Source organism: Pyxicephalus adspersus, chromosome 9, assembly GCF_032062135.1.
Source record: "Pyxicephalus adspersus chromosome 9, UCB_Pads_2.0, whole genome shotgun sequence".
In the NCBI taxonomy this organism is placed as follows: domain Eukaryota; kingdom Metazoa; phylum Chordata; class Amphibia; order Anura; family Pyxicephalidae; genus Pyxicephalus; species Pyxicephalus adspersus.
In genome coordinates this window covers 33,179,388-33,205,381 of record NC_092866.1, presented here as the reverse complement: position 1 = coordinate 33,205,381, position 25,994 = coordinate 33,179,388, and the positions used below count along the sequence as shown (strand labels likewise).

Genomic DNA, 25,994 nt, shown 5'->3' with positions numbered 1-25,994 from the left:
TCTGAGGGAATTGGGTCAAGCGGACAGGTAGTAGATGGGAATGATGAGAGAAGAGACTTCGTCCACAGTAACAGGGCTGAGGGAGGCCAGTGATGATTTACAGGTGGAAGGGGTGGGTGGAGAGGAAATGACAGCGGAGAAATAATTTTGCTTGGTGACAGTGAGCTCAGTGTTAAAGCTTTGTAGCTTTGCTTTGTAGTCCATGAAGTCAGCACTGAGGCCAGATTTTCTCCACTTGCGCTCAGCAGCACGAACAGTCTTTTGTAGCTGTTTGGTGTGATTGTTGTGCCAGGGTCGGGGGTTGGCAGGCCGGGGGTATCAGAAGGTGGCAGGGGCAACTTTATCCAAAGCCAAGGAAAGAAAGTGGTTTAACAGGGTGGCAGCTTCATCTGGGGAGGTGATTTTGGGGAGAGCGGGGGTTAGGGCCACAAGGCAGTTTGTGAAAAGGTTGTGGTCAAGGTTACGGATATCTCTCTGCCATTGACCAGGTCTGGGATGTGGTAAAGGGGGGCAACAGTTCGATAGGTTGAAGGTGATAAGGTTGCGATCAGAAAGGGAAAATGGTGAGTTGTCAAGGAAGGGGAGGTTGCAGAGTTTTGAAAATACCAGGTCTAAAGTGTGTCGGCCTATGTGTGTGGGGCCATTGATGTTCTGTGTGAGTCCAAATGAGGAGGTAATGGAGAGAAATTTGGCTAAGGAGGGAAGGTTGGGCTCATCCATTGCAACAATAAAGTCACCAAAGATGAGGGTGGGAAGGTCATGGGAAAGAATGTGTGGGAGCCAGGAGGCAAAAGTATCCAAAAAATGTGATACTGGCCAGGGGGCGGTAGACAACAGCAACAATGAGGGGTACGACAGAGCGGACAAAAGAGTGGAGAGAGGACAAAAGAGGTGAAAATGAGAGAGGGTGGGGTAGGAGGGACTCTGTATGTACAGTTAGGTCAGAGAATGAGACCCACACCATCCCCTACTCTGTTGCCAGGTCTAGGGGTATGTGTAAAGTGCAGGTCTCCATGGGAGAGAGCAGCAGCAGAGGCAGTATCAGAGGAGGAAAGTCAAGTTTAATTTGGATCCAGAAAGTTCAGAGATTTAGAAAGAAGAAGGTTGTGTATGGAGGTTAATTTATTGCCAACAGATTGGGCATTCTATAGACTGCCAGAGGGAGGGGGTAAGAACTTTTGGGTAGGGTGAATGGGGATGAGGTCAGGAGAAGGGATTGTCTTGCTGAGAGTATATGGAAGGAGGAGGCTGTGTGGGGGATTATTGTTGGGTGAGATGTCACCAGAAAGTATCAGTAGAGAAAAAAAGGTGCAGGATCACAGACAGAGAAATCAGGAGAGTGAAGGAGCAGAGAGAATGAGTTATCAGACTGCAGAGGACAGGGAGTAGTGTCAACAAAGAGAGAGAAGGGTGAATAATACATTTTTACAGATTCCAAACCATATGCGTACATTAAACAATGTGGCAAACTGAAGTCCATGACAGGCAGTCCTGTAATATGGTTTGAAGTGAGGCTTTTAAACTTGCTGAGTTCCAGGAGTGGGATATGATGATTCAATCAAAAAGATCGTTTGATGAAATACCAGTTTAGAATGGCAGCAGCAGAGGATTTGTTGGAGGCCAGGTGGATAAATCAGTCCAAAGGAGTGGCAGAATAAAATAGTTTGTCCAAATCTGTTCCAATTTCTGTGTCAATTCCCTGGATTAATTTCCATTGCACCTAAGATTTGGGCACGTGACCTTGCTTGTTGTTTAAATAGAAGTGCTTTGGGCCCTGATTATGGATGGACTGATCAGAGTATAAAGAATTTGGGATATCAGTTGAACCTGGGGAGGGGAGGGGTTGGCATGGCAAAAAATATCAATGTACTGGAGCTAAGGGATAGTGAACAGATAAATCTATGAGGAGATTAAAGTTGGTGCAATAAATTCATCTACAATGGGAGACGTAACATATAAAATCAGATGAGGGTTCCGGGGAGAACAATTGCATACACAGGGCTGAGATTTGTTGTGATTTAATACATTTCCTGGTCATTCAAAGGCAGTGTTTGCAGTGGTTTTTTTGGCATCTGAATGCACAAAAGTTGCACCTAAATATTTTTCTTGGAAGAGGGATAACTGTTCCCGTAGATCTTAGTGGCTGTTTCTACCGCTGCACTTTAAACTGATCATGACAACTAAAGCTTTTATAAATTTTGAACAAGCAGTAAAAACACCTAGATACTTTCCTTCTGGAAAAGAAAACATACATAAAAGTATTTCCAAAAAAAAAAAAAAAATAAAAAGATATCGCTGGTTAAAAAGCTATCCCTTATTGACGTGGTTGCCAAGATCTTATCAAAATTTTTAGCTGATAGACTTGCTGAATTGCTCCCAAATTTAATATTACCTTCTCAAGTGGGAAGATTCAGGGAAGATTTGCAGTAACTAATATTCAAACGGTATTGGCAGTGTTGAAAACTGCCAAGAAATATCCAGATCTTGATATAGCCGTGGTGGGAATAGACGTCAAAAAGGCGTATGACAATGTCAACACGCAATGGTTGTTTATGGTATTAAGACATATAGTACAATATGTACGATTCACCCACAGCAAGGGTACATACCACAGGCTATAGATCAACTTCCTTTGATTTACAAAAGGGAACAAGGCAAAGTTGTCCATTGTCACCCCTACTGTTTATTTTAACCCTTGAACCCCTAATAAGGACCATAGAACAGTTCTCGGATTTTCAGGGAGTAAATATCGGTAAACAAATAGGTAAAGCAGCTTATTATGCTGATGATATTTTATTATTCACAGCTAATTCCTCTGTGGATATGATTTGCATTCAGGATCTATTTTCCTGCAATCTCAGGTCTCAAAATAAATTTTCAAAAAAGTAAAATAATTCCTCTATCACATTTAAAAGAGAGGAAATGGATGGAGAATACTCCATTCTTGATAGACAGCTCATTTCTAACTTATTTGGGATAAAGTTTGGTAAATGCCATCCTCACTGTACCGACTAAACTACCCACCACCCACCACTACATTTATGGGGCCATGTTTCCCTCTTTGATAGATGTCAGTTGGTTAAAATGACATCCTTTGCAAGGATGTTGTACCCTATGCAAACCATACCCTTATTACTTAAGCATAAAGATGTCTAATTATTAATGCAGCATTTAGCACTTTATGGCAGAGGAAAAGGACGAGGATATCAATATCCAAATTGTGTCTGTGTAAAGAGGAGGGTGGAGTGAATTTTCAAGTTTAACACGTCATGTAGTAGATTGGTTAACAGGCACCTCCAGACACTCAAATTATAAATTGGAACAAAATCTACTAAACCCGTGGGATTTGAAAGCCCTTTTTACACCATCAAATTAGTGAACTCCCAAAACGAAATCAAAAATATTACTTTAGTTAGTGATACAATATTAACTTGGCGAAAAATAGGAAGTAGAATAAATTTACCTACGAATGTCTCTAGATATTTGCCATTTGTGGGTAACCCCCATTTTTCTTTGGGACAACTGAATACAGTGTTCCATAAGTGGAGGGACAAGGGTATACAGAGAAAATGCGATTTGCCACTTCAGATGATTTACCTGTTATATTACTTACAAGTAAGTAACTATTATAAATCTTTGATAGCAACGTTCTCACACTCACATCCTCTACATAAAAATGTTTTTGATACCATTGCTTACCATGTCCCCTCAGTCGATATCATCAGATTACCAATTTTGCCAAGGGGTGTTTTTAAAACCCACTATCCTCAACAAAATGCAAGGAATTAGCAAAAAGAATTCCCAGTGCCAGATCTGGTTGATCAAATCTTACAAGGTTACTTATCGGTGCAAAAGTATGTAGTAAATGAAGTCTGGAGAGAAACTCAGTTTAAATTGATACATCGAGCCTATAAGATCAAAAGGATCTGTGTACCAAATACTGGGAAATTATCCAAGTCCTATTGCCTGAAATGTATGATCAAAGGTATTACTTTAATACATAGTTTATGGAATCGTCCTTTAATATTAGAATTCTGGAAGAGTATAATACGTTTTATTAATAGTATACCTCTGTCCCCTATTTTGAGTTTGTTTGGAGCTTGGGAGAATGTGATTTTCCCAGATACACACTTGAAACACAAGGCATGGATCAAAATATGTTTACCGGCAGCTAGATGAGTGATTCTAATAGAATGGATCCGGCCATTGCTTCCAACAGTACATAATGTAACTAATGTTCTCAAAAAAGTATTTGATACTGAAAGGTTAGAAGCAGAAACCTTGGAAGATAAACAAATAACAAGGTTTTTCAAGGTGTGGTATATCTTTATTGATAAAGTATTAGATAATCAAGAAAAAAATGCATATTTACGACCAGTTTAAATATTTAACGTGGTTCATAGAGAATGGAAAATAATTAAATTAGGGGCAGAGGAAAGCTTTTTGTTTTTTTTGACTTTTTGATTTTTACTCATGTATTTCAAGAAATTATTGGGTAGGCACTGATTGTTGTTTGAAAATTATTAAATATTGTTATATGAAAATTAATAAAAATAAGGTAAAAAAAAAAAACACCCGAACATTTTATAAATTCACGTTGTTCGATGCATGAGACAAGGGCCCTGATTCATCAATGAAATGCGCGCTCGCTGGACGCGCATACGTTCGCCGGTTTCCTGCAGTCCGAAGTCGAGTGCGCTCGTACACTCGCCCCCTCGCTGCCAGCCGGATTCCTGCCTTGATAATATTGAGCAATAGGGGTCGCGAATCTGCCAATTAAGGCGATTAGATTTCAGCTGCGCGATTAAGGAGGATCTGTTAAGCTGTCAATGGTGAGATCATAGCAATTAATTAGCGCACACCTGCTCTCTGTTCTGTGCGTATCTACAGTCCATTACAGGTCAATTAGAATCTTTAATGCTTAATCTTCTTTTAGGTAAGTGCTACTTTTTTAGGTTACATTGTACTCATTCACAAAATAATTAATTTATTGTTACATTTGTTGCACTGTTTTTATACTTTTTGGTTTGCTTTGCAACACTGCAAACTAATTGAGATCAAGCTGTATATTATTTATTTATATCCTACAATAATTATAAATAAATATATATATAAATATATATATAAATAAATTAATATATATATATATATATATATACATACACACATATACACACACACACACATATACATAAGAAGCAAACAAAAGAACGTGTGTGTGCTTGTGACTTTAGTGGGAAAATCTAATCCGATGGCTTCGCGCGCGGTCAGTCACAAGATAGTCGTGGGATTTACCAGCGAGCGGCTCCTCCGATCAGGCATCGTAAGCTTTCATATAGGCGCCTATGTAGAGGAGTTGAACTCGGTTAACTCTTGCCTAACAGAAAAGAAATAAGTGATTTTAAAATATGCTTTTTTCTTAGCGCACATAAATGTTTTAAACATTTCAGCGCAAACATTTTTTATAGGGCTAAGGGTAATGTGTGCCATTAGAAAGAATGATTTTTTAGGGGAACAGTGACTTTTCATGCAAGCTCGCCAATTTAAAGCTGCCGGAGATGCGCGGCTCTGGCCGCGAGCTCATTCAGTTGCTGAATTGCGCAATGGCTTATGAATTCGGATCGCGAATACGAATGCGGGAGCGAGCTTCCAATTTTGCTTGATGAATCAGGGCCAAGGAATTACCAGTCAAAAGCATCAGATGCCCATACTGTTTTGTGTGGTGCCATTGATTGCTGGCATTCACACACTAGTGGCTAGTGGCTCTTCCTTAAATGATCACTAATTCAACCTATTTTAGTAATAATTCATTAACCCCCCTGGCAGTCTAATTATGTCCGTATTTTTATATCAAAACATTGTTTTGTGTGGGAATTTGTTGTTTAATGTTTTAGGCCTGTAATTCTTAGGGATAACTCCGGAATATGATAAAGTTTGAAACACAAATCATAAATTATAATATAATAAATAATTATAAATATTTTTTTTAAATAAAATTATAAATAAAATAAACTAATAACAATTTTTAAAAAATTTGAAATTTGTCCAAACAAGGGTACAATAATAGAATAAACTTTTGGATTTATTATTTGGATTTTTTTTTATATAACTTTATCACTGTGATCAATGTTTTCAAAGTAAATTACAATGTAATCTGTTTTTAAGTTTCCCGCCAAGCCACACCTCCCTGGCGTACCGGCGCTTCACGCATCACCCTGATCTCCCTGGGGATGTGATGCAGAAACCGACTGGGGATTGCTAGGGATGCCGCTGGATCGAGAGGAGCAGGTAGGATTTTTCCTACCCTGAGTGTGGCTCGGGGTTAACGCTTTTGGTATGTAAAATTCACCCAGAGCGACACTCGGGAATATGGCCAAGTTGGTTAAAACATTATAACTATTTACAAAGTTTCACTAACAGCAGATGTAAGACTAGGTTCCCCTGCATTATTTGCTTCCTTATGACAGGAAACAGCTGCCTCTGGGAAGAGCTACATGTAACTTTTCCCAGCAGTAACTTCATGAAAAATGAATAGGGGCAGCAGTAAGCGGTACCAGTACTGCTCACTGCCGCTAGTTGTCAAATGTGCAGACATTGCTTCTTTAAAAACAAGAGCTAGGGTTAGTGACTTAGTGGCTGGCAAAGTGCAGCCACATAAAACAAACCACAAAACTTTTTTTTAATAAAATGTATAGCTATTTATCACTTTGTAACCCTTAGTTGACCATAATTATCCCTAATAAACTCTTGCAAAATTATTTTTAGCTATTGTTTTCCTGCTGTTTGTTTATTTCTAATTTTCTTAACAGTTTAAAAAAATGTTATTGATTTTGAAGCTCATTTTGTTAATAACTAGAATAAGATCTCAAAAAAAAACCAAAACAAACTTTTCATCTTTATAATTGTGTTATACTTTATTGCAGAAACATCAATATTACATAGTTACAAGTCAGGTTGCATACCCTAAGTTACCCCTGCAAGACCTAAGTTCATAAAACTCAACTACTAGGGAAATAAACATATCCCAGATCATTTAAACTCTTATGGACATAGTTGGTTCAGAGGAAGCCTCCAACCGGGAAGAATATATATATATATATATATATATATATATATATATATATATATATTATATATATTTATATTTATTTATTTAACATGATCCTACCTTTAAAGGGACTGTAACAATTATAAACACTTATGAAAAGTTTGCAACGTTTAAAAGATTAAAACGCAGGTAAATAATGGGAAAACACGTCCATTGATTTTATTGGGAGCGCTTTCCCGCGTTTATGCATGCTAGCAATTGTCAATAAAAAAGCCTCTATTGATTTCAATAGAGGCTTTTACAAATGTTTTAACAATGGCTTGTGGGCAGGTTTAATTACAGGAAGTTCATTCCTATAATCCTTGTGTCTTCTCATTTTCCTTTTCCTGTTACCATACCTAAAAAATATGCACAAACTGAAAAGCTCATCCAAGCAGTGGAGGAGCGTCCTTGTTTGTATGATCCTAAAGACAGGGACTATGAGGATGTCTTGAAAAAGAAAGAGGCATGGCTGGAGATATGCAGGATCTTGGACGATAACTTTGATAGCAAGACCTTAGAGGAGCAGGAAGATTTTGGTATGTGTTACTTGACTCACTGTTTTATTTCTTGTCCTGTGCCATGTATGATCAATTGCATGTGCTATGCTGTTAAAATTATACACCTATGCCTGGCACGTGTGAAGATTGTCTGAGTGTTTGCTTTTGATGCTATTCACACCTGCATATGATGTCATTATCACTTGTGTGTAGTCATTGCCCCTGATTCATCAATGAAATCGCGATTAACCCCCTAACCGCTAAGCCCGTAATTTCTCGCACTAAATATTTTTTTTAGGGGAACAGTGACTTTTAATGCAAGATCGCCAGTAAAAAGCTGTCGGATAAGCGCGGCTCCGTGCGCGAGCTTTTCAGTTGCTGAATAGCGCGACCGCGTACGATTCCGGATCGCTAATACGAATGCGCAAGCGATAATCCGATTTTGCTTGATGAATCAGGGGCATTGTCTTTAATTGTGCTTCACTTTGCACTCTTTTCACTCTATTCTGTGTATACTGTTACATTTCTCACTGTACTATTGCATGATCACGTTATTACATGTATGCAGGGATGTATGTATTTATTTGTGAGTATATTGTGGAGGATTGTAATGTAGAGTTTTTTGCACTGCGTCGCAATTCCATGTATGAATGTACCCTGACTATTGTATTCGATTATGTGAATAAAAAAATATTATTAATTCAAAAACTGTACTCTTACATGATTGCTCAGACATATATTTTGTAAGCATGTTCATATCGTATGATTTATACCTTTTTATTTTTGCAGTGAACAATACAAAAACTCGCTGGAAGTCCCTGCGTGACCGGTTCACTAAAGACCTGAGAGAGCAGAACCGACAGAGAAGTGGATCAGCAGCAGGCCAAGTGAAAGTGCACGCCTACTTCCAGAACTTACAGTTCCTCAAGAGAAGTGTAGAGATGCGGCTGTAAGTATTCATCTGACAATCTTGTTTGCAAAATGTGTCTATTTGGGGGGAAATTACAATGTATCTCTTGCAATGTATCCATGTATCTCTCTGCAGAAATGGGTCTTTTTGTATTGAGCTAATTAAATTCTCAAACTAGTTGCTCCCATTTCCCCATAGGACATCTGGAAGTGTCAAGCCAATGGAAGAGGCCACTTTTGACAGCGAGAGAGGAGAGGACGATGATCTGGCCCCTGAAACATCGCCATCTACCGCACCCCCACTAGCGCCACAGAATAGAAAACAAAAAAATAAAATTTCAAGCAATTCAGAGCAGGATGTTGGAATTTTTTAAATGGTTTTAACCATCCAGCAGCAAATGGTGATGCAGCAACAGCAGCAGGTGAACTCAGCCAGTTAAATTTAGACAATGACATTGCTGGGTTCTGCTACTCAGTTGCTGGGGATCTTTCTTTGCTGCCCAAAAATTGCCCGTTCCAATGTAAGATGGATATTATGCATGCCATCCAAAAAGCATTTGCTTGTGCTACCACCTTCAACCCCACACCCACAAAATCCCCCTCTTCCCAATCACACCCCATGTATTCACATCAGAATGGAGCAGCCAGTTTTCAAATCCACACTACCCAATCCCTCAGCACTCCCTCAGTTTCTCAGTTTCAACACCCCCATTTCCAAAGTCCCCAACAACACTATGTTCCCACATCTCCAAGTTCTAGTAGTGCCTCAAACTTTAGCTCCTTAACCCCAATCCATTCCCCCATTCCCTCAACATCTATTTACCCTCACCCTCTCCCACAATCTGCCCCTAAACCACAAAATGTAAATTCTGCCAAGCAACGACCCCACCTAAATGATCCATCGCAAGCTGCACTGGAAGACAACTCAGTACTGCAAAACCAGAATCACTTGTTAACCCCCCTAGCGTAGAAATTTTTGTTTATATTGTGGACCTGTAATTCTTAAGATTAACTCCCGGGTATAATTATTATATTTATTTAATATATTAGAATCATAAATTTTAAAATAATACATAATTATCAATCAATATTACAAAAAATAATGAAATATTAGCCCAAAACAATGTAATTTATCAAAAAAAAAATTTTTTATCAAACATTTCTTACTGAAATTTTCCAAACAAGGGTGCAATATTATTGATAAATAATAATATAAATTATATGCAGATTTTAGAAAAAAAATATTTACTTTTTTAGTAGACATTTTGGGTGTGGTAGATTTTGAAGCAGGGTGCTGCACAAAGCCCAACATCACAGTCAGGACAGTAGAACCTGGTTTCCTTGCGTTTCTTCCTTCCTCTGTCATCGGTCTTTGAGCAGCAAACCACGCACATCCTTGTAGGTGCCGCCTTTTTCAGGGTTGGTGGCATGTATTCAACGAAGTGACGACCGGTCAGGTGTTCTGGGTTGACAATGGTGGAAGCACGACGTCCAGGTCTATTCATAGCCACTGATGATGTTTGGTGGTTCTTGACTATAGATTCGAAAACTTGCAAAATGAAGTCTAAATGATTCGCAGGCCTCTGACTTTTTTTTTTGTATCGAACGTAGGCATTCCATAGGCACTGTTCAACTAGATGTCTGAAAATCTTTTTGTAATACTTCCTTTGCTGTTTCCTCATCGCTGGGTAGAATGTCATGGCTTGGTCAGCTCTGTCGACACCTCCCATGGTGTTATTGTAGTCAATTACCACCTGTGGCTTCATCACTTCTTTCCCACGTTTTGTGTGTTCCAGAACGGTGGAGACATCATGGACAGTACTCATCAGGCACACATCTTTTGTGTCACGCCATCTCAGGGCCATCATCTTGCCTTTCTGCCAGGCAACAATTTCTCCTGTCTTCAGTTTCTCTTTTGCAAACAGTGCTGGCAGGTTGCGCCGGTTAGCCCTAACGGTTCCATACGCATCTGTTCTGTGTCGCAGAAGGAACTCATAAAGCTCAGGAGAGGTGTAGAAATTGTGAGTTGTGAGACAATAGCCCTGACCTAGCAATGGCTCAATGAGGGATAGCACTGAAGATGTGGCCAATCCGTAATGGCTGTATCTGGGGTTGAACTGTGTCCCTTTTCCTGTGTATAGCACCGTATTCCAGATGTAGCCAGATGAAGATTCACACAGCATATAGGTCTTCACGCCAAATCGTGCCCTCTTTGACGCAATGTACTGCACCCAGCTGAGCCTCCTCCTGTAAGCCATTAGACTTTCGTCAATGCTGACATCTCTTTCTGGCACATAGGTTTGCTGGAAATTTTTTAGAATCATTTGAGAAACTTCCCAAATTTTTTTGAGTTTTGGTGCAGGATGGGTAGTTTCATCAAATTCCTAATTGTTTGCAAAGTGCAGGTACTTCATGATGAGGGAAAATCGGTATTCTGTCATGACTGTGCCAAAGAATGGAGTGGCAATCATTTTGTTCCGGGACCAGTACTACTTCTGCAGGGGTTTGCCCACAACTCCCTGCAGGATCACCAAGCCCAGAAACAGCCAAATGTCATCCTTGGTCACAGGTTCCCTTTTTTTGCTTCTTGCAAACCTCAGGTGTGGAGCACCTTGTTGTTGTCCAGCGTCCCTGCATAAAACAAAATAAAAAATAAATTTTAGGATATATGCTTTTATAGTGTGCAGGTAATATGTTAGCAAACAAAGAGCAGCATATATGTTTGCATAAAAAAAGCAAAAAATTTCAAAAAGTTAGCAAACACAGAGCAGCATACACGTTGGCAAAAAAAAAAATAGCAAAAAATTTCAAAAAGTTAGCAAACACAGAGCAGCATACATGTTGGCATAAAAATTTTTAAAATGTTAGCACAGAGCAGCACACATGTTGGCAAAAAAAATTAGCAAAAACTTAAAAAGTTTTAGCAAACACAGAGCAGCTTCCATGTTGGCAAAAAATTTCAAAAAGTTAGCAAACACAAGAGCGGCTTACCTGTTTGTCTCCGCAACAATTTTTTCGATAACTTCATCGGTCAAAAACAACTTCAGGTATGCCAGGGGGTCGTCCCATTCAGCCTCAATTTTCATCCCAGGTGCGCTGGTGAATGGAAATCTTGGCGGTGCTGCCTGGTTCACATCAAGGTCAATAGGACACCATGTGCGCACAGCACTGACCTCAGGTCCAGAATCGTCGCTCAGTTCACTTTCGCTGTCCGATGACAAATTTCCTGGTGAATCACTATCGCTCGATTCCACAAAGGACTCCAAATCGCTATCGCTGCGTTCAAATTCCTCCAAAACAGCGCTTGCGCCATCGAGATGCCTTTTGGATGCCATGTGGTCTCCAGCAATAAGTCAGGAACAATCAAGGTCAAGGACAAAGTGATGAAACCATACATTCAGGAAGTGATCAAAAAGTAATCAAAAAGTCAGATCAAGGTCAGGGCTAATAGTGGGCAAAATGTAAATCGGGGCACTGGGCAATGATGCTTGGTGCACTACAATATGTATTTATACTTTTATTATATGTTTTGATGTGTTTTTACTGTAAAAAAATTACATAGTAATTATATAGTAATCTGCTTTTAAATTTCCCGCCCCCAGAATCCGTCACTCCACCGCATCACCCGGAAGATGTCACACATCTTACCGGGTGATGGGGTGGGGATGTCCCCACCCTGCTCATTCCCCTCCTCGCATCTCCCGGAGGCTGATCTTCGGGTGATGCGGTAGGGGATGTAGGGGATGTCCCCGCTGCTCACTCTCCTGCTCGCATCACCCGGAGATCACCCGGGAGTAGATTCAGGGGGTGCTGCCAGCGGGAAATCTCCGCTGGCATCACCCTCTGGATTTACTATTGGTGATCGCATCTGCAGTTAGATGCGATGCACCAAGCAGAAATCCTGCATGGTGCATCGCATCTAACTGCAGATGCGTGCATCGGGGTGGTGGGGACCCGGGCGGTATTTAAAAGCAGATTACTCGGTAATCTGCTTTTAAATTTCACGCCCACGCCCCCCGACGGAGAAACGCCCCGCCATCACAGCGGGATTGTGGGATCGCCGCTGGAGCGCAGGGATAAGGTAAGGGGTCCCCCAAAGGTACCCCGAGTGTGACTCGGGGTTTCCGCTTTTTGCAATCCCCCCCCCCCCCGAGTCAGACTCGGGAACACCACTAGGGGGGTTAATTATAATATTCTTTTGTTTGCATGTTTACTGATGTTATTTGTGTTTTTGTTTACCTGTAAAAACATTTTCCAGGCTTTTAGCAAGTATCCCCCTTACTATTATTCATTGTATGTAATTGTATTCAACATCAACTTTCAACCTTTCCACCACTTAAAATCCCTTCTGTTATAATGGCCCCGATTTATTAAAGCTCTCCAAGGCTGGAGAGAATACACTTTCACCAGTGAAGCTGGGTGATCCAACAAACCTGGGATGGATCTGGTCCAGGATTCAAAGCATTTGCTAGCAAATAGCAAATAACATTGAAGAAATTCATTCCAGGTTTGCTTGATCACCTAGCTTGACTGGTGAAAGTGTATTCTCTCCAGCCTTGGAGAGCCTTATTAAATCAGGCCCAAAATCTTTGTGGGTTTACCAGTTTCAAGTTCTTGACAACAATTCAGATGGGATTCAGATTGCTGCTTTGAGTTGGCCAATCTAATGTCACTATAGCCTCTAAACCAGATTTTCTTATAAGCCATTGCCTACGGTGTCATGACTGCCAAGACCTAGAATGCCTGGACAGGCTATGATTATGGGAAAATCAATTTTTTTTGCATTTCAAGGTAAATTCCAACGGTACAGTCATAAGAAAGAACAATATAGAGCAATTGTACATCCCAAAAGGACCAGATTAAGAACACATATGATAAAAAAACAATAATATTACAGCTATTAATACAGTTAGGCAGCTAGGGGTGGGTAAACCTGGTGGGGATACCTAGGCATCATAGTCTAGAAGACAACCATAGAATCAAAGATGTAGTCTGTGGACAAGTGAGAGGGGGGAGGAGTACATCTGCCATATTGACCATCAGGAGGTAAATGCCTCATTGTTCCTGGACAGGTTATGAGTAAACTTACTTGCTTGCATACACTAACATATGTTTAATGAACCGAGTATTGCTGGGCTAAACAGACAGACTACTCCGGTTTCCTGCTGCTATTTTTAGCTTTTCTCCGATGACGAGAACTAAGGCATCGAAGGGAGCCAGTAAAACTCCCAGGAAGGAGAACTTACTACTGTTTTTCCCCTCGGATCCTGCAGCTGCTCCAGGGCAGAGAGGACCCAAGATGGCGCTGGCGTGTGATAGGGCTGCACACCTTGAGGAGCCCAAGTCTGCTTCAAGCGATGAGGGGCCATCTGTTACAAACCAAATGACACAATGTCCAAATGATCCACTTCGTACATATTCAGTGCGTATCCTGATTCTGCACATGTCCAGAGCAAGCTCCAATCAGAGACTAGGGCGGCACCATATGAAGTGTCCCTGTTTTCCTTCCAGTGCGGATGGATCATGACAACTACCTGTTTCCTGGTTCCTGCTCCTGACCCTGACCCCTGGTTCCTGCTTCTCGCTACTCATGTATCCTCCACTCTCCACCTGCTTACCCGTGTATTGTTCATCATTGTTCGCCTGCAAAGCTATTGGACATTGGTCATCGCTGTTTGTCTACAAAGCTATTGGACATTGGTCATCGCTGTTTGTCTACAAAGCTATTGGACATTGGTCATGGCTGTTTGTTTGCAAAGCTATTGGACATTGATCATCACTGTCTGCAAATAAATCTAAAGGACAATTATCCCTGTTATCAATTGCATCACTTACGATTAGATTGCATGTGTGTGACCTCCCGGTCAATCACCATCGATATTCCCTCACAACAGAGCTCTTCCCTCTGAAAGCTGACAGTATCAATCTGCCCACTATGAGCTCAGGAGGGAAACCCTCACCCCTTGAGGCAATGGTCCAGCAACTTTCCAGCCTTACCCAAGTGGTACAGAATCTGCATGGGCGTTATTTGCAACTCGAGAACCATCTGGATACCTTCAGAGTTGTTTGATGACCAGCAAAAGCCCTGAAGTAGCATCTGCTGCGAGTCCTTTTCCCCCAGGGTCTCAGGCCCCTGCACCCCCAGGCCGCGAACCCAAGGTCCATTTACCGGAGTACTTTGACAGAGAATGAAAGAACTTCCAATCTTTCAAAAGATTTTCCAATCTTTGTTGCTTACCACAGGCATGGGCTTTCCACCTGATGGAAAAAGGTGACCCCCTTCTCCACTTGCATGATTTTTTCACCGCTTTGGGGGCCCTGTATGATGACCCTAGTCATGCAACTTTGGCAGAAATAACCCTGTGCAGATTACGCCAAGGCCCACGTCCTGTTGAAGTCTACATTGCAGAGTTTAGGGTGGCCTCCGCAGACATTCTAGGAATGAAGCAGCACGCCACTTCCAATTTTGCCAAGGCCTTTCTGAACAGATCAAAGATGATCTAGCCCACGTGCGCATCCCTGAGTCTAAAACAGTCAAAAAGTTTAAAAGACTTTGTTAGGTTGGTGACTCGGATCGATCATCATCTGAGAGGGAGAGACTTTGAGAAAGGGGACGCTGTCAAAACCTCCAGTCGAGTATGGCTGGCAACCGTTCCTTTGGTCTCCACTAGTAAACCACCTTCAGAGGGAGAGGAACCTATGTGAATTGGGACTATTCATCCACCCCTCTCTGATACAGAAAAGCAGCGGCGTAGAGATGAAGGACTTTGTATTGCAGTGCTGTGGGACACTTCTGTTTTTAGCTGCCCACATCGCCCAACGGGTAAGTCTCACTTACAGACCTTTATAAGTTATCCTTTAATGACTGTGGGAAAAAAGTTTATATCCATCTCCCTTACCTTTCAGTGGCCAGGAGGTCTCGCTGAGACCAACGCAATTATTGATTCTGGCGCGACTCACTGTTTCATGGACATACAATTCGGCCACGCTCATAGGATCTCAGTTCAAGAAAGAAGCCTTCCCTTCACTATTTCATTTGCCGGCAGTTTCACTCCCCGTACCGGGCCATCGGAGGTACATACCCCTTTGGGGCATCATGAGCACTTATCTTTTGGCTTGCTACCTTCACCATTATTTCTGGTTATTTTGCAACTAACTTGGCAGAAGATCGACGATACTGACATCCACTGGTCTAGGGGTACCATTTCTTTTTTTTCTACGTTTTGCCAGAATAACTGTTTCTAGGAGACCAAAGAATCCTTATTCGTGGCTACCTTGTCTTTGGAATAGGAAGCATTACTACCAGAGGTATACAAAGAATTCTTGGATCCAGTCTTCGATCCAAAAGGGGCGGATACCTTGCCCCTTCATAGGCCATATGACTGGCCTATCGATTTACTGTCAGGGTCTACCATCCCCTATGGTCAGGTATTCTGATCTAGAACTCCTGGCACTGAAAACCTACATTGAGGAAAACCTTGCCAAGTGATTCATCCGACCTTCACGTTCACCCGCCGGAGCGGGTATCTTCTTTGTAGTAAAGAAGTACAGTTCCCTGCGACCATGTGTCGTGTTCTGAACCAGATAACCATCAAGAATCGATATCCACTTCCTCTTATATCTGAACTGTTCCAAAGGCTCCATACAGCAAGAATATTTTGCAAGTTGGATCTCCGTGGGGCGTACAACTTGATCTGCATCAGGCAGGGGGATGAATGGAGGACTGCCTTCCACTCCTGGTATGGGATGCCAAGCGTCTCCAGCCTCATCAGGCCCGTTGGTCCCTCTTCTTCACACGGTTCAATTTTCACATATCATACCGACCAGGCTCAAAGAATGGGAAGCAAGACGCCTTTTCTCGGATTCATGCCAGGGCTGATTCGCCTGTACGTGGAAAACAGATCCTTCCAAACAGTCATTTTCTCCTGTTGGAGACAATGACAATTATTGCATCAAATCAAGGAGACCTCCAAGACCCTTTCGCCTGGTACAGAGGTACGCATAACTCGAGAAGCAGACTTCCTGTTGCATCAAGGAAAAATCTTTGTGCTAGTTCCCTTACAGACTTTTGTCCTTCGAAGCATGCATGCCCATCCCATGGCTGGACACTTCAGTTCCCCCAAGACTATTGAACTAACACACTGCAATTTCTGGAGGCCTACTTTAAACAAGGTATGTACTGAGTTTGTCTGAAGATGTGATGTATGTGCTAGAAGCAAAGTACAAACAGCGCTTCCCATGGGGCTCCTGAGACTTCTACCAATACCCGATTGGGCGTGGGATAACATCTCCATAGACTTAGACATTGTAGAGCTTCCCCGATCGGAAGGATTTACCACCATCTTGGTGGTGGTTGATCGTTTAACAAAACAGTCACTTTATTCCCCTCAAGGGACTACCCTCAGCTCCTTATCTCACCAGGATTTTCATAAGGGAGATTTTTCGTCTTCATGGTTTCCCATAACAGATTGTGTCGGATTGAGGGTCACAGTTTACCGCTAAATTCTGGGTTCAACTGTGTAAGTGTCTCCAGATCGATGTAGCATTCTAATTGGCCTATCCTTAATCTAATGGCCAAACGGAGCGCATTAATCATGTACTGGAGCAGTACCTTTGTTGTTACTGCTCATCTCTTCAAGACGATTAGGTATGTCTACTACCTCTAGCTGAATTTGCTCTTAATAATGCAATGCATACTTCTACCAAGATGTCTCCCTTTTTCACCAATTTTGGGTATCACTCGAACATGTTTCCTGACCTAACACCTAACCTATCTGTATCGGCAGTGCAGGAGTTAACCTCAGAACTGAAGCATGTTTATCAGGAACTTCAGCAGAACTTAAAACTGGCACAAGGACGGCACAAGAAGAATGCAGACAGACATCGGCGACCTCACCACAATTTCAAGATCAGGGATAAAGTCTGGCTCTCTGGTACCCACCTCCGTTTACATTGACCTTCCAAGAAGCTCGGTCCCAAGTTCGTGGGTCCTTTTTCTATCACGAAGCAGATCAACCCAGTGGCCTATCAATTACTCCTTCCATGCACCATGAAAGTGCACCCTGTTTTCCATTCCATTTCCCTGTTAATACGGTGAACCAAGACAGAGTCCAAACGGCAGAACCTCTACCCATTTTCGTGGACGGAGAAGAGGAATTTGAGGTGGAGAGAATACTGGACTCTCAAAAAAGAGGTAAAGTCATTCAATACCTTATCAAGTGGAAAGGATTTACACTAGAAGAAAGCTCATGGGAGCCTGTGACAGCGGTACATGCCACCCGGTTACTGAATGACTTTCACCGGCAGCATCCATAAAAACCAAGTCCAGAAGGCATCCAGAGGCCGCTCTTAAGGAGGGGGCTCTGTCACAAACCTATGTCCAAATGATCCACTTCGCACATGCTCAGTGCGTATCCTCACTCTGCACATGTCCAGCAAGCTTCAAGCAGAGACTAGGGCGGCACTATATGAAGTGTCCCTGTTTTTCTTTCAGTGCAGATTGATCATGACAACTACCTGTTTCCTGTTCCTGCTTCTCACTACTCATGTATCCTCCGCTCTCCTCCTCATTACCCGTGCATAGTTCTCCCCAGAGGTTTTTAGCCGGTTGCTCCGCCCGGCTGATTTGAATACCCCGCCCAGCTCTCCTCGGCAGCTCTCATCCTCGGATGCACGGATCTCAGTGAGGCTGCTCTGTGCTCTGTGTCATCCGTTCAGAGGATTGCTGCCGATGAGAGGTGAGCACACAGTTCCAGCCTTAATGTGAAGGAGACACAGGCAGCCCCGCCCCCATCTCATAGCACGAGCTCAGATTTCTATTTTAAAAAAAATCTGCCTGTGAAATGTGTACAGTGTGTATAAAGTCTGCATGTCATTCTGCATCCTCACATCTCTGTGTACAAACCTCCATATCTCCTGAACTGTATGTCACAATGACCTGTAATTTTCAGGGTGTACAGGGGACCCTCATAGATACTAGTTATTACAATATCAGCCCCCCAGCTTTAAAGAATTTTTAAGATATGGGAGTCACAAATGTAAAAAGTTATGAAAATTGAACTTTGGGGTTGCTGTTTCAGAGAAAAGTGCAACTAGGAGTCCTAAATTGAAAGTGCAAATTGGGGACCCCGGGGGCCACTAACATAGCAAGAAGCATTGGGGTGGGGCCCCTAAATATATACCTACCTGTCACAAATCTATACCTATGAAACTACTGTCTGCTTCTCTTTGTACACCAATTTCTCTTAGGGTGGGGGTACAAAACTGAAAATATAGGTGCAAGTGGCGGGCACATTCTCCCCTTACAATCTCATTATTATTATTATTATTAATAAACAGGATTTATATCGCGCCAACATATTACGCAGCGCTGTACATTAAATAGGGATTGCAAATGACAGACTAATACAGACAGTGATACAGGAGGAGAGGACCCTAAATGTTTTTTGCTGCTAATATGAGCTAAGCCTAACTTGTTACACCACATTCATTATACTATTACACTACTACAAAGGATTACACTCTTAAAACTTAGAACACTAGTATGTTGGGTCACAATACACGGCATAGGACAGTTGTGGCAAAATACATAGAATGGAAAAAATGGATATACTAACGAGGCAGGCATTACAAAGTTGTAACAAATTATTGGGAGAAGCTAGAACATTGAAATAATAGGAGGTTACTGGATACCCATGGCATAAACAACTGGGAGCACCAAGTTTGCCGTGTTTTGCCACACCCCCTTTTTTACCACCTGGCTACAGCTTTCTACCACCCGGCTGAAAAAAATTTCTGGGGAGAACACTGCCCGTGTATTGTTCATCACTGTTTGTCTGCAAAGCTACTGGACATTGATCATCTCTGTAAGTCTGCAAAGCCATTTGACATTGATCATCGCTGTTTGTCTGCAAAGCTATTGGACATTGATCATCATTGTCTGTAAAGCTGTTGGACATTGATCATCGCTGTAAGGCAGCAAAGCTATTTGACATTGATCATCATTATTTGTCTGCAAAGCTAATGAACATTGATCATCGTTGTATGTCTGCAAAGCTATTGGACATTGATCATCATTGTTTGTCTGCAAAGCTATTGGACATTGATCATCACTGTTTGTCTGCAAAGAAAGCTAAAGGACAATTATCCCTGTTATCGATTGCATCACTTACGATCAGATTGCATGTGTGTGACCTCCCAGTTAATCATCATCGTTATTCCCTCACAACAGAGCTCTTCCTTCTAAAGGCTGACACCGTCCTTTTTCTACCTAGGGATCAGATTCCTCCTACTCCATCCTCCATTTCTGCATGTTCACTGAACTTGTCTCCGAGCAAATTGATGCAGGACAGTCACTTGCCACAGGATCTGCCAGCCTTCCTCTACCTCCTCCCCACCAAGGCAGACATGGAGCCCCTTTCTACCCGCATTGAAGGATCTTTGCGACACGAACAATGCTACTTTTTCACTTTATAACCCATCCCAGTTACAATCTCTATTCACCTTCTTGGGATCTGAGCCGATAGCGAGGCCAGATTGGCTGGAATCAGTAGAAGACCGCTCAGGCATACCACCGGGAATCTGTACACCCCGATTTGGCAGGCCCAGATTGCGCTCTCTCTGCGGATTTTGGGTGACCGTAATACCCCGACTTCACATGAGCAGTGACGAGTCCAGCTGGAGAGCTGGGTTTGATCCAGGAACATTTTACTGTCAGATGTTTACAGCAGTATCCTAAATGCTTTGCCTTTTGTTGTTCAAGTGGACCCAAGTTGCACCACATGGAATACATGTCTTCTGGAACAGCTTGCCCAGATGCATATTATTGTTTTTACTGACAGTTTTCTATTTACTAAAGAGGACTAAATCTATTCTCTAAGGGATCAGGCCACGCCAATGTGACTGTTACATGCCGGTGGCCTGCTACTACTGACTGTTTATGGAACCCTTCTCCATCCAACAGTTTCACTGTTATTTCCTCAGGCTCAAATTTTGGCTTTTGTACTATATGTTTACTGAAGTAACCTGGACTAACGAAGATTACTGCTCAATCTTCTGGTTGCTGGTTGTTGACTGGTCCCTGTTTACTGTTACATGTTTATTTTGGTCAATGTGAGAAATCCCACCACAGCACTGGACCTCTGTCAGTGGACTATTATTACTACTTGCTCTTGGCTGCACCTTGGATATTTGCAGTACTTTGTACTGTATACGGTCCCAGGAGCTGTTTTATTTTCTACATCTTTACTAGTATAGTCTGTACAGAGGTCAGCTATTGTTTATTTTACACCTGTAGCCTTCTGCAAGATATGGTATGCCGCCTCAGGTTATTGTGCTGTAAAGGGCAGGCTGATTGTCTTGGGTCTATCTACATGTTATTTTCGCTCTGGGTTCCTAAACCACCCTTAAATACAATGATGTGCTATTTGATTGGGTGTGTGGAGGGATCTGTACACTATACCATCATTATAGGCATTGCAAACTCCCATGTAAGTGTTAATTACAGATGTCTTCCTGATCCTATGTTTTGGTTATGTTATAGCCCTTTTTTTACCTTTATGCATTGCAACTTACATGTTTGTTTTCTGTCCACAATTGGCTCTCTCCTGGGCATGATATTTACCATCCCTTATAGATGGACCTCCAGGTCTGCCTCAGCCACTTTTATAGTTGAACGCCTCATGCGTTGATTTTTGGAAATTATTGTCCTCATGCTATTTAATGATAGGATTAACCGGTTTTCAAACAGTCGTCACTACAATTGATGTTAGCAGCAGGTTTGCCAGCGTCTTGGTTCATCATTGCTTACACTTCCCCCCCACGTAGGTAACTCTGGTTCTTGAAGGGCTTGGAGTACTGGAAATTCACCGAAATTCCCTAATTTGGGAGCCTAGAGCTCTCCCTCCCCCCACTCCTATTTTTTACCTACTTGACTCTAGTTCCCCTCCCCTTCCACATTCCCCCCCCCCTCCCCAGTTTGTATCTCACCACCCACAGACAGGAGAACTTACCTATATTCCTGTTCACCACCTTTTGTTTTCCCTTTTTCCTAGGAACAGTGCCTCAGCATTACATTACGGGATGTCCATTACGGGATGTCTATTACACTTACAACCTTAAATGTCAAAGACCTAAACTCCCCCCACTAAAAGGTCAGTTTTATTTGAATGTTCCCAAGAAATCCAGATGTCAAGTAACCAATTTGCAGGAGACGCATTTCTGCCACAACAAGGTCCCTAGCATCCGTAACAAACAGTTTAATTATAGCTACCACAGTACCCTGACTTGAAATCGGACAATCCACCTACTGTGTGGAAAACCCACAAATGCTATATTAGGGGTACATTTATCCAGCAAGAAAGCAGACTCAAGAAGCTCAAAACTGAGAGGTTTGAAACTCTGCTCCGGGAACCCCCCCAATTAGAGATTGTGCATGCGTAGGTTTGCGGATTTATCGAACTATAAAATAAATTTACAAAAATCAGAGGCACTGAACATCACTATTCCAGGATCTACCCAAGAGGCATTAGCTCCTTTCTTTTCCTCTAAATGGGCAACCACATCTATCTCTTATCTGGGTACCCAGATTCCTGTGAATCTTTCCCGAGTGGTGGACCTCAATTTCCTAACTTTACTCAACCAAATTAGAAAAGACCTTCAGAGGTGGAAACAGTTGGCCTTCACATGGTTCGGGAGGTGCAACATACTGAAAATGAATGTGATGCCTAGATTGTTGTATGTCTTACAGACCCTCCACGTACATGTGCCGACCCAAATTCTCTGTAAGTTCCGATCGCAATTCATAAGGTTTGTTTGGCATTCGGGCTCTCCACGGATTGGAATGAAAGTTCTGAGACTCCCCAAAGCAACGGGGCAGATTGGTATTCCTGGACCCTCTGCTGTACCATCAGGCTGTCCACCTGTCCAGGTTACTAGATTGGTGCACTAATAGTGATGCCAAGTTGTGGGGTCGGTTAGCAAACACCAGTTCACCTGTTCCAATTGATTCCCTAGTTTGGGCCTCTGAAACAGTTAAAGCCTTGTTAACTAGACATCCGTTGATTGGTGTAACCCTAAAAATGACCTCCAAATTTTTTGTTTTTGCAAAAACTAGATACCTATCATTCTCTCATCCTGGGAAACCCAGAGTTTCCATCTGGTGTCTCCGACCCAATTTTCTGTATGTGGTGTAAAAGTGGGGTTTACAGAGCACTGCATTTTCTGCAGAATGGAGAATGGATTCCTTTGTCTACTTTACAATTAGAGAAGGAGTTGCCCTTTGTCTCAATTACAGCTTTCACATGTACTACGGTCCTTACCACATTCTAGGAATTTTAGCCGATCACTGTTGCCCCTGGAAACCCTGTGTGCTGCTAAACAATCATTGAAAGGTACACTGTTCTACGCCTACCAGACACTCTTGGTGATAAATGCCCCTAATTCTCCTGATATTGTGGCCAAATTGGTAGCTTATCTCAATATGCAATTTACTGATGAGCAGAGGAAGAAGATGCTCCCTTTCTCCTATAGAGCCTCATTGTGCAACAGGTACCAAGAGATCAATTACAAATTGGCTACCTGATGGTATATGACTCCCTCTAAACTTGCTAGGTTTTTTCCCCATACAGATGATTTATGTTGGAGATGCCAAGAGTCGCAAAGTGCAATCCTACATATTTTCTGGGATTACCCAAAAATCAATCCTTTCTGGTCCCCAGTGGGGGCCCTCATTCTTAATCATACTGAACTAGGTATAGGAGATAATCCGGCCTTGGCCCTTCTGCATGTTTCTGAGTTGTCCCATCCCAATGGAAGGCAAAGGGAGGCCCTTAAGAACTTGGAATCAAATGTTGATATTACAATTAAGCCATAGGATAAGGGCGGGAACGTCGTAGTGATAGACAATCACCAACAGATGTGTCTTAAGATTTTACATAATCCAGAATGGTACAAAAGAATCAAATCAAAAAGATTTTACAAATACTATCAGGAATATTATGTATTGATTTCTAAAGCTAGAAATGAGAAAGTTATTGAAGAAAAGGTGTTTACCTATCTTAACAACAAGTATCCAAAACTACTAACTTTATTCAGTGATCCAAAATTCATAAGAGTGTACGTCCTCCACCAGGTCGTCCAAAGGTGTCAGGGGTTGGGAGTATCTCCTCCCAGGCCAGTAAACTGGTCGATAGTAATTTGAGACCCTTTTTGACCAGCTTGCCTTCCTATTTGAAGGACATGCCTGACCTTTTAAAAATGCTCATTGTACCAGAAAATTGCTATCTAGTGGCGATAGACATCGAGGCACTCTACTCAAGCGTATGACAAGGGTATTGGGATAATTAGAGAATTTCTGAGTACTACTAGCCATAATTTAGCTAAACAAAATGAATTCATCATAGATCTTATAAGGTTTATACTTACTCGAAATGTTTTTATCTTTGGCACCGATACCTATCTCCAGGTACAGGGGGTGGCTATGGGGACATGTTGTGCCCCAACATATGCTAACCTGTACCTGGGGGGATGGGAAAGAACCCTGATGACAGAAAATTCCCTCTCAATGTTCTTCCACCATGTTCTAATAAGAGGGTACATCAATGATGTGTTTATTCTCTGGCAGGGTTCGGAAACATTGCTAATTGAGTTTTTCAACAAGATTTGTGCCAAGGACTTCAATTTGAAGTCCACTTTACAATACAGTGATAGGTCGACCCCATTTTTGGACGTGGAAATTAGCACTGATTCAGATTCAACAATCTATTCGAAACTATTTCGCAAACCCACCGCAGGTAATACTATCCTGTCGGCAAGTAGTGCGAATACCAAATCACTTGTCAAAAGTATTCCTTTCACTCAGTACCTGAGATTGAGAAGGAATTGCTCCAAAGATACAGATTTTGAACTAGCGGCCAGGGACTTGCAGAGTAGATTATTACAGAGAGGGTATAAAAAACAACCCTCAAAAAAGCTTACAACAAAGTCAGAAAACGAGATAGGATGGATATCCTATTTGGAGCTACGAGGCAAATTGGACTAAGTGATAAAGTAAGGTTAATCACTCAATATTCAGACAAACATGTGGGATTCAGGAACATCTGTGGCCAAATCTGGCCCATCCTCACCTCCAATATTATTAATAATAAATTTGTGAATGCATATCCACAGATGACTTTTAAAAAATTAGCCTCATTGAAGGACAGATTGGTATCCAGTCAATTTGATACCAAGAAAAAAAATAGATCCTCTAAAGATAATGGTGACACCCTTCCCTGTGGCTCACGTGGACAATGTCCTTGGATCCACGGGAAGGATGATGCAATACATACACCTAATAAAGTTAACCCCAAACTTCAGGACAGGTGAAAAGGGAGGTGTATTCCCCTTACTGGAATTTTGCAGTAGAGCACAAAACCTCTTTCTTTTCCTCTTTCTACTTGAATGTCCAATTTAACCCCAAACTTCAACAAATGGTCAAGAGTAGGACCATTCTGCAGCTGTGGCCATTTCTATGTTAGCAAGACAAAAAGGGAGTTCAAAAGAAGAATCTACGAGCATGTTTATACCATCAGAAATGGTAAAATGGTTACCCCTATTGTTTGCCACATGGAAACATGCCACAGCTTTAGGGCAGAGGAATTGAAATTTTTGGCATTGGAGCAAGTCCCTGGAGACCCAAGGGGTGGAAATTGGGATAAATTGATTTTACAGAAGGAAACAAAATGGCTTAATGAGATACTTAGTTTTCAGTCTTTTCCAAGAACAAGACCTCCTTTCCCCCTCCTTACTTCTGCCTTTAATTTTCCTCCCCCCCTCATCCTTCCCCTTTTTCCTGCTCTGGTAAATTTATATGGTACAGATCATATTTGATTGTTTGTGCTAATTTAGATATGTGTAAACTGTTAATATTTATATGTACTGTAATTTCACATGTACAATGTTAACTATAAATATATAAAATTGATCATACAGAAATGTGTATATTATATATATATATATATATATATATATATATACACACACACACACATATATACACACACACAGAGGTTGATGGATATAGATGTGGATATTAACCAATGGATGAAATGCAAAAAGTTTTATACTCTACTCAGGAGATTTGGATTTATGCTACTAAGACGTAATATATGAGGTATTGTTATTTTTAAATGTTATTCTATGTGGTTGAGACATTCCTGGTCAGGTACTAGTTATGGCAGGAGATATAGCAGTTATATATTTGATACATCAACCAAAGACAAGAACTTTCTGTCCAATTGGTAGTTGATATGGAAATCAATAAGCCCAGTATAATACATTGATGGGCAAATGGATATTAATTACCTTATGTCCTTGGAAGAAATATGTGTTGAGATTGTATTATGTCTACTATGGACGTAAGGGCATTTAAATATGTAACTTTGTTAATCAAGTTTCTCTGCTAGCCTAATGAATGACTAGAGACCGGCTACAGAACTAGCTATGACATTCTTTGAACG

The 25,994-nt window shown here is 41.6% G+C and overlaps 1 protein-coding gene and 1 long non-coding RNA gene across 4 annotated transcripts in view; one reads left to right on the top strand and one right to left on the bottom strand.

Annotated features, from left to right (window-relative positions):
* The window catches only part of LOC140337598 (uncharacterized), a 402,692-nt gene that overhangs the window by 354,189 nt on the left and 22,509 nt on the right, over positions 1 to 25,994 (bottom strand). The gene's annotated exons all lie outside the window — the stretch shown is intronic.
* Positions 1 to 25,994, top strand: part of CCDC85B (coiled-coil domain containing 85B) — a 43,388-nt gene that overhangs the window by 13,766 nt on the left and 3,628 nt on the right. Inside the window, exons 1-3 of one of the 3 annotated variants that reach the window (XR_011922096.1) lie at positions 7,227 to 7,626; positions 8,377 to 8,536; positions 8,696 to 8,918. Coding sequence is in view for 2 of the 3 variants with exons in the window: in XM_072421306.1 (XP_072277407.1) it covers positions 8,377 to 8,536; positions 8,696 to 8,870 (335 nt within the window). In the remaining variant the exon portion in view is untranslated. Of the gene's footprint in view, positions 1 to 7,226; positions 7,627 to 8,376; positions 8,537 to 8,695; positions 8,919 to 25,994 lie in introns of those variants that run through there. The other 2 variants (XM_072421306.1, XM_072421307.1) reach the window with 2 other exon arrangements.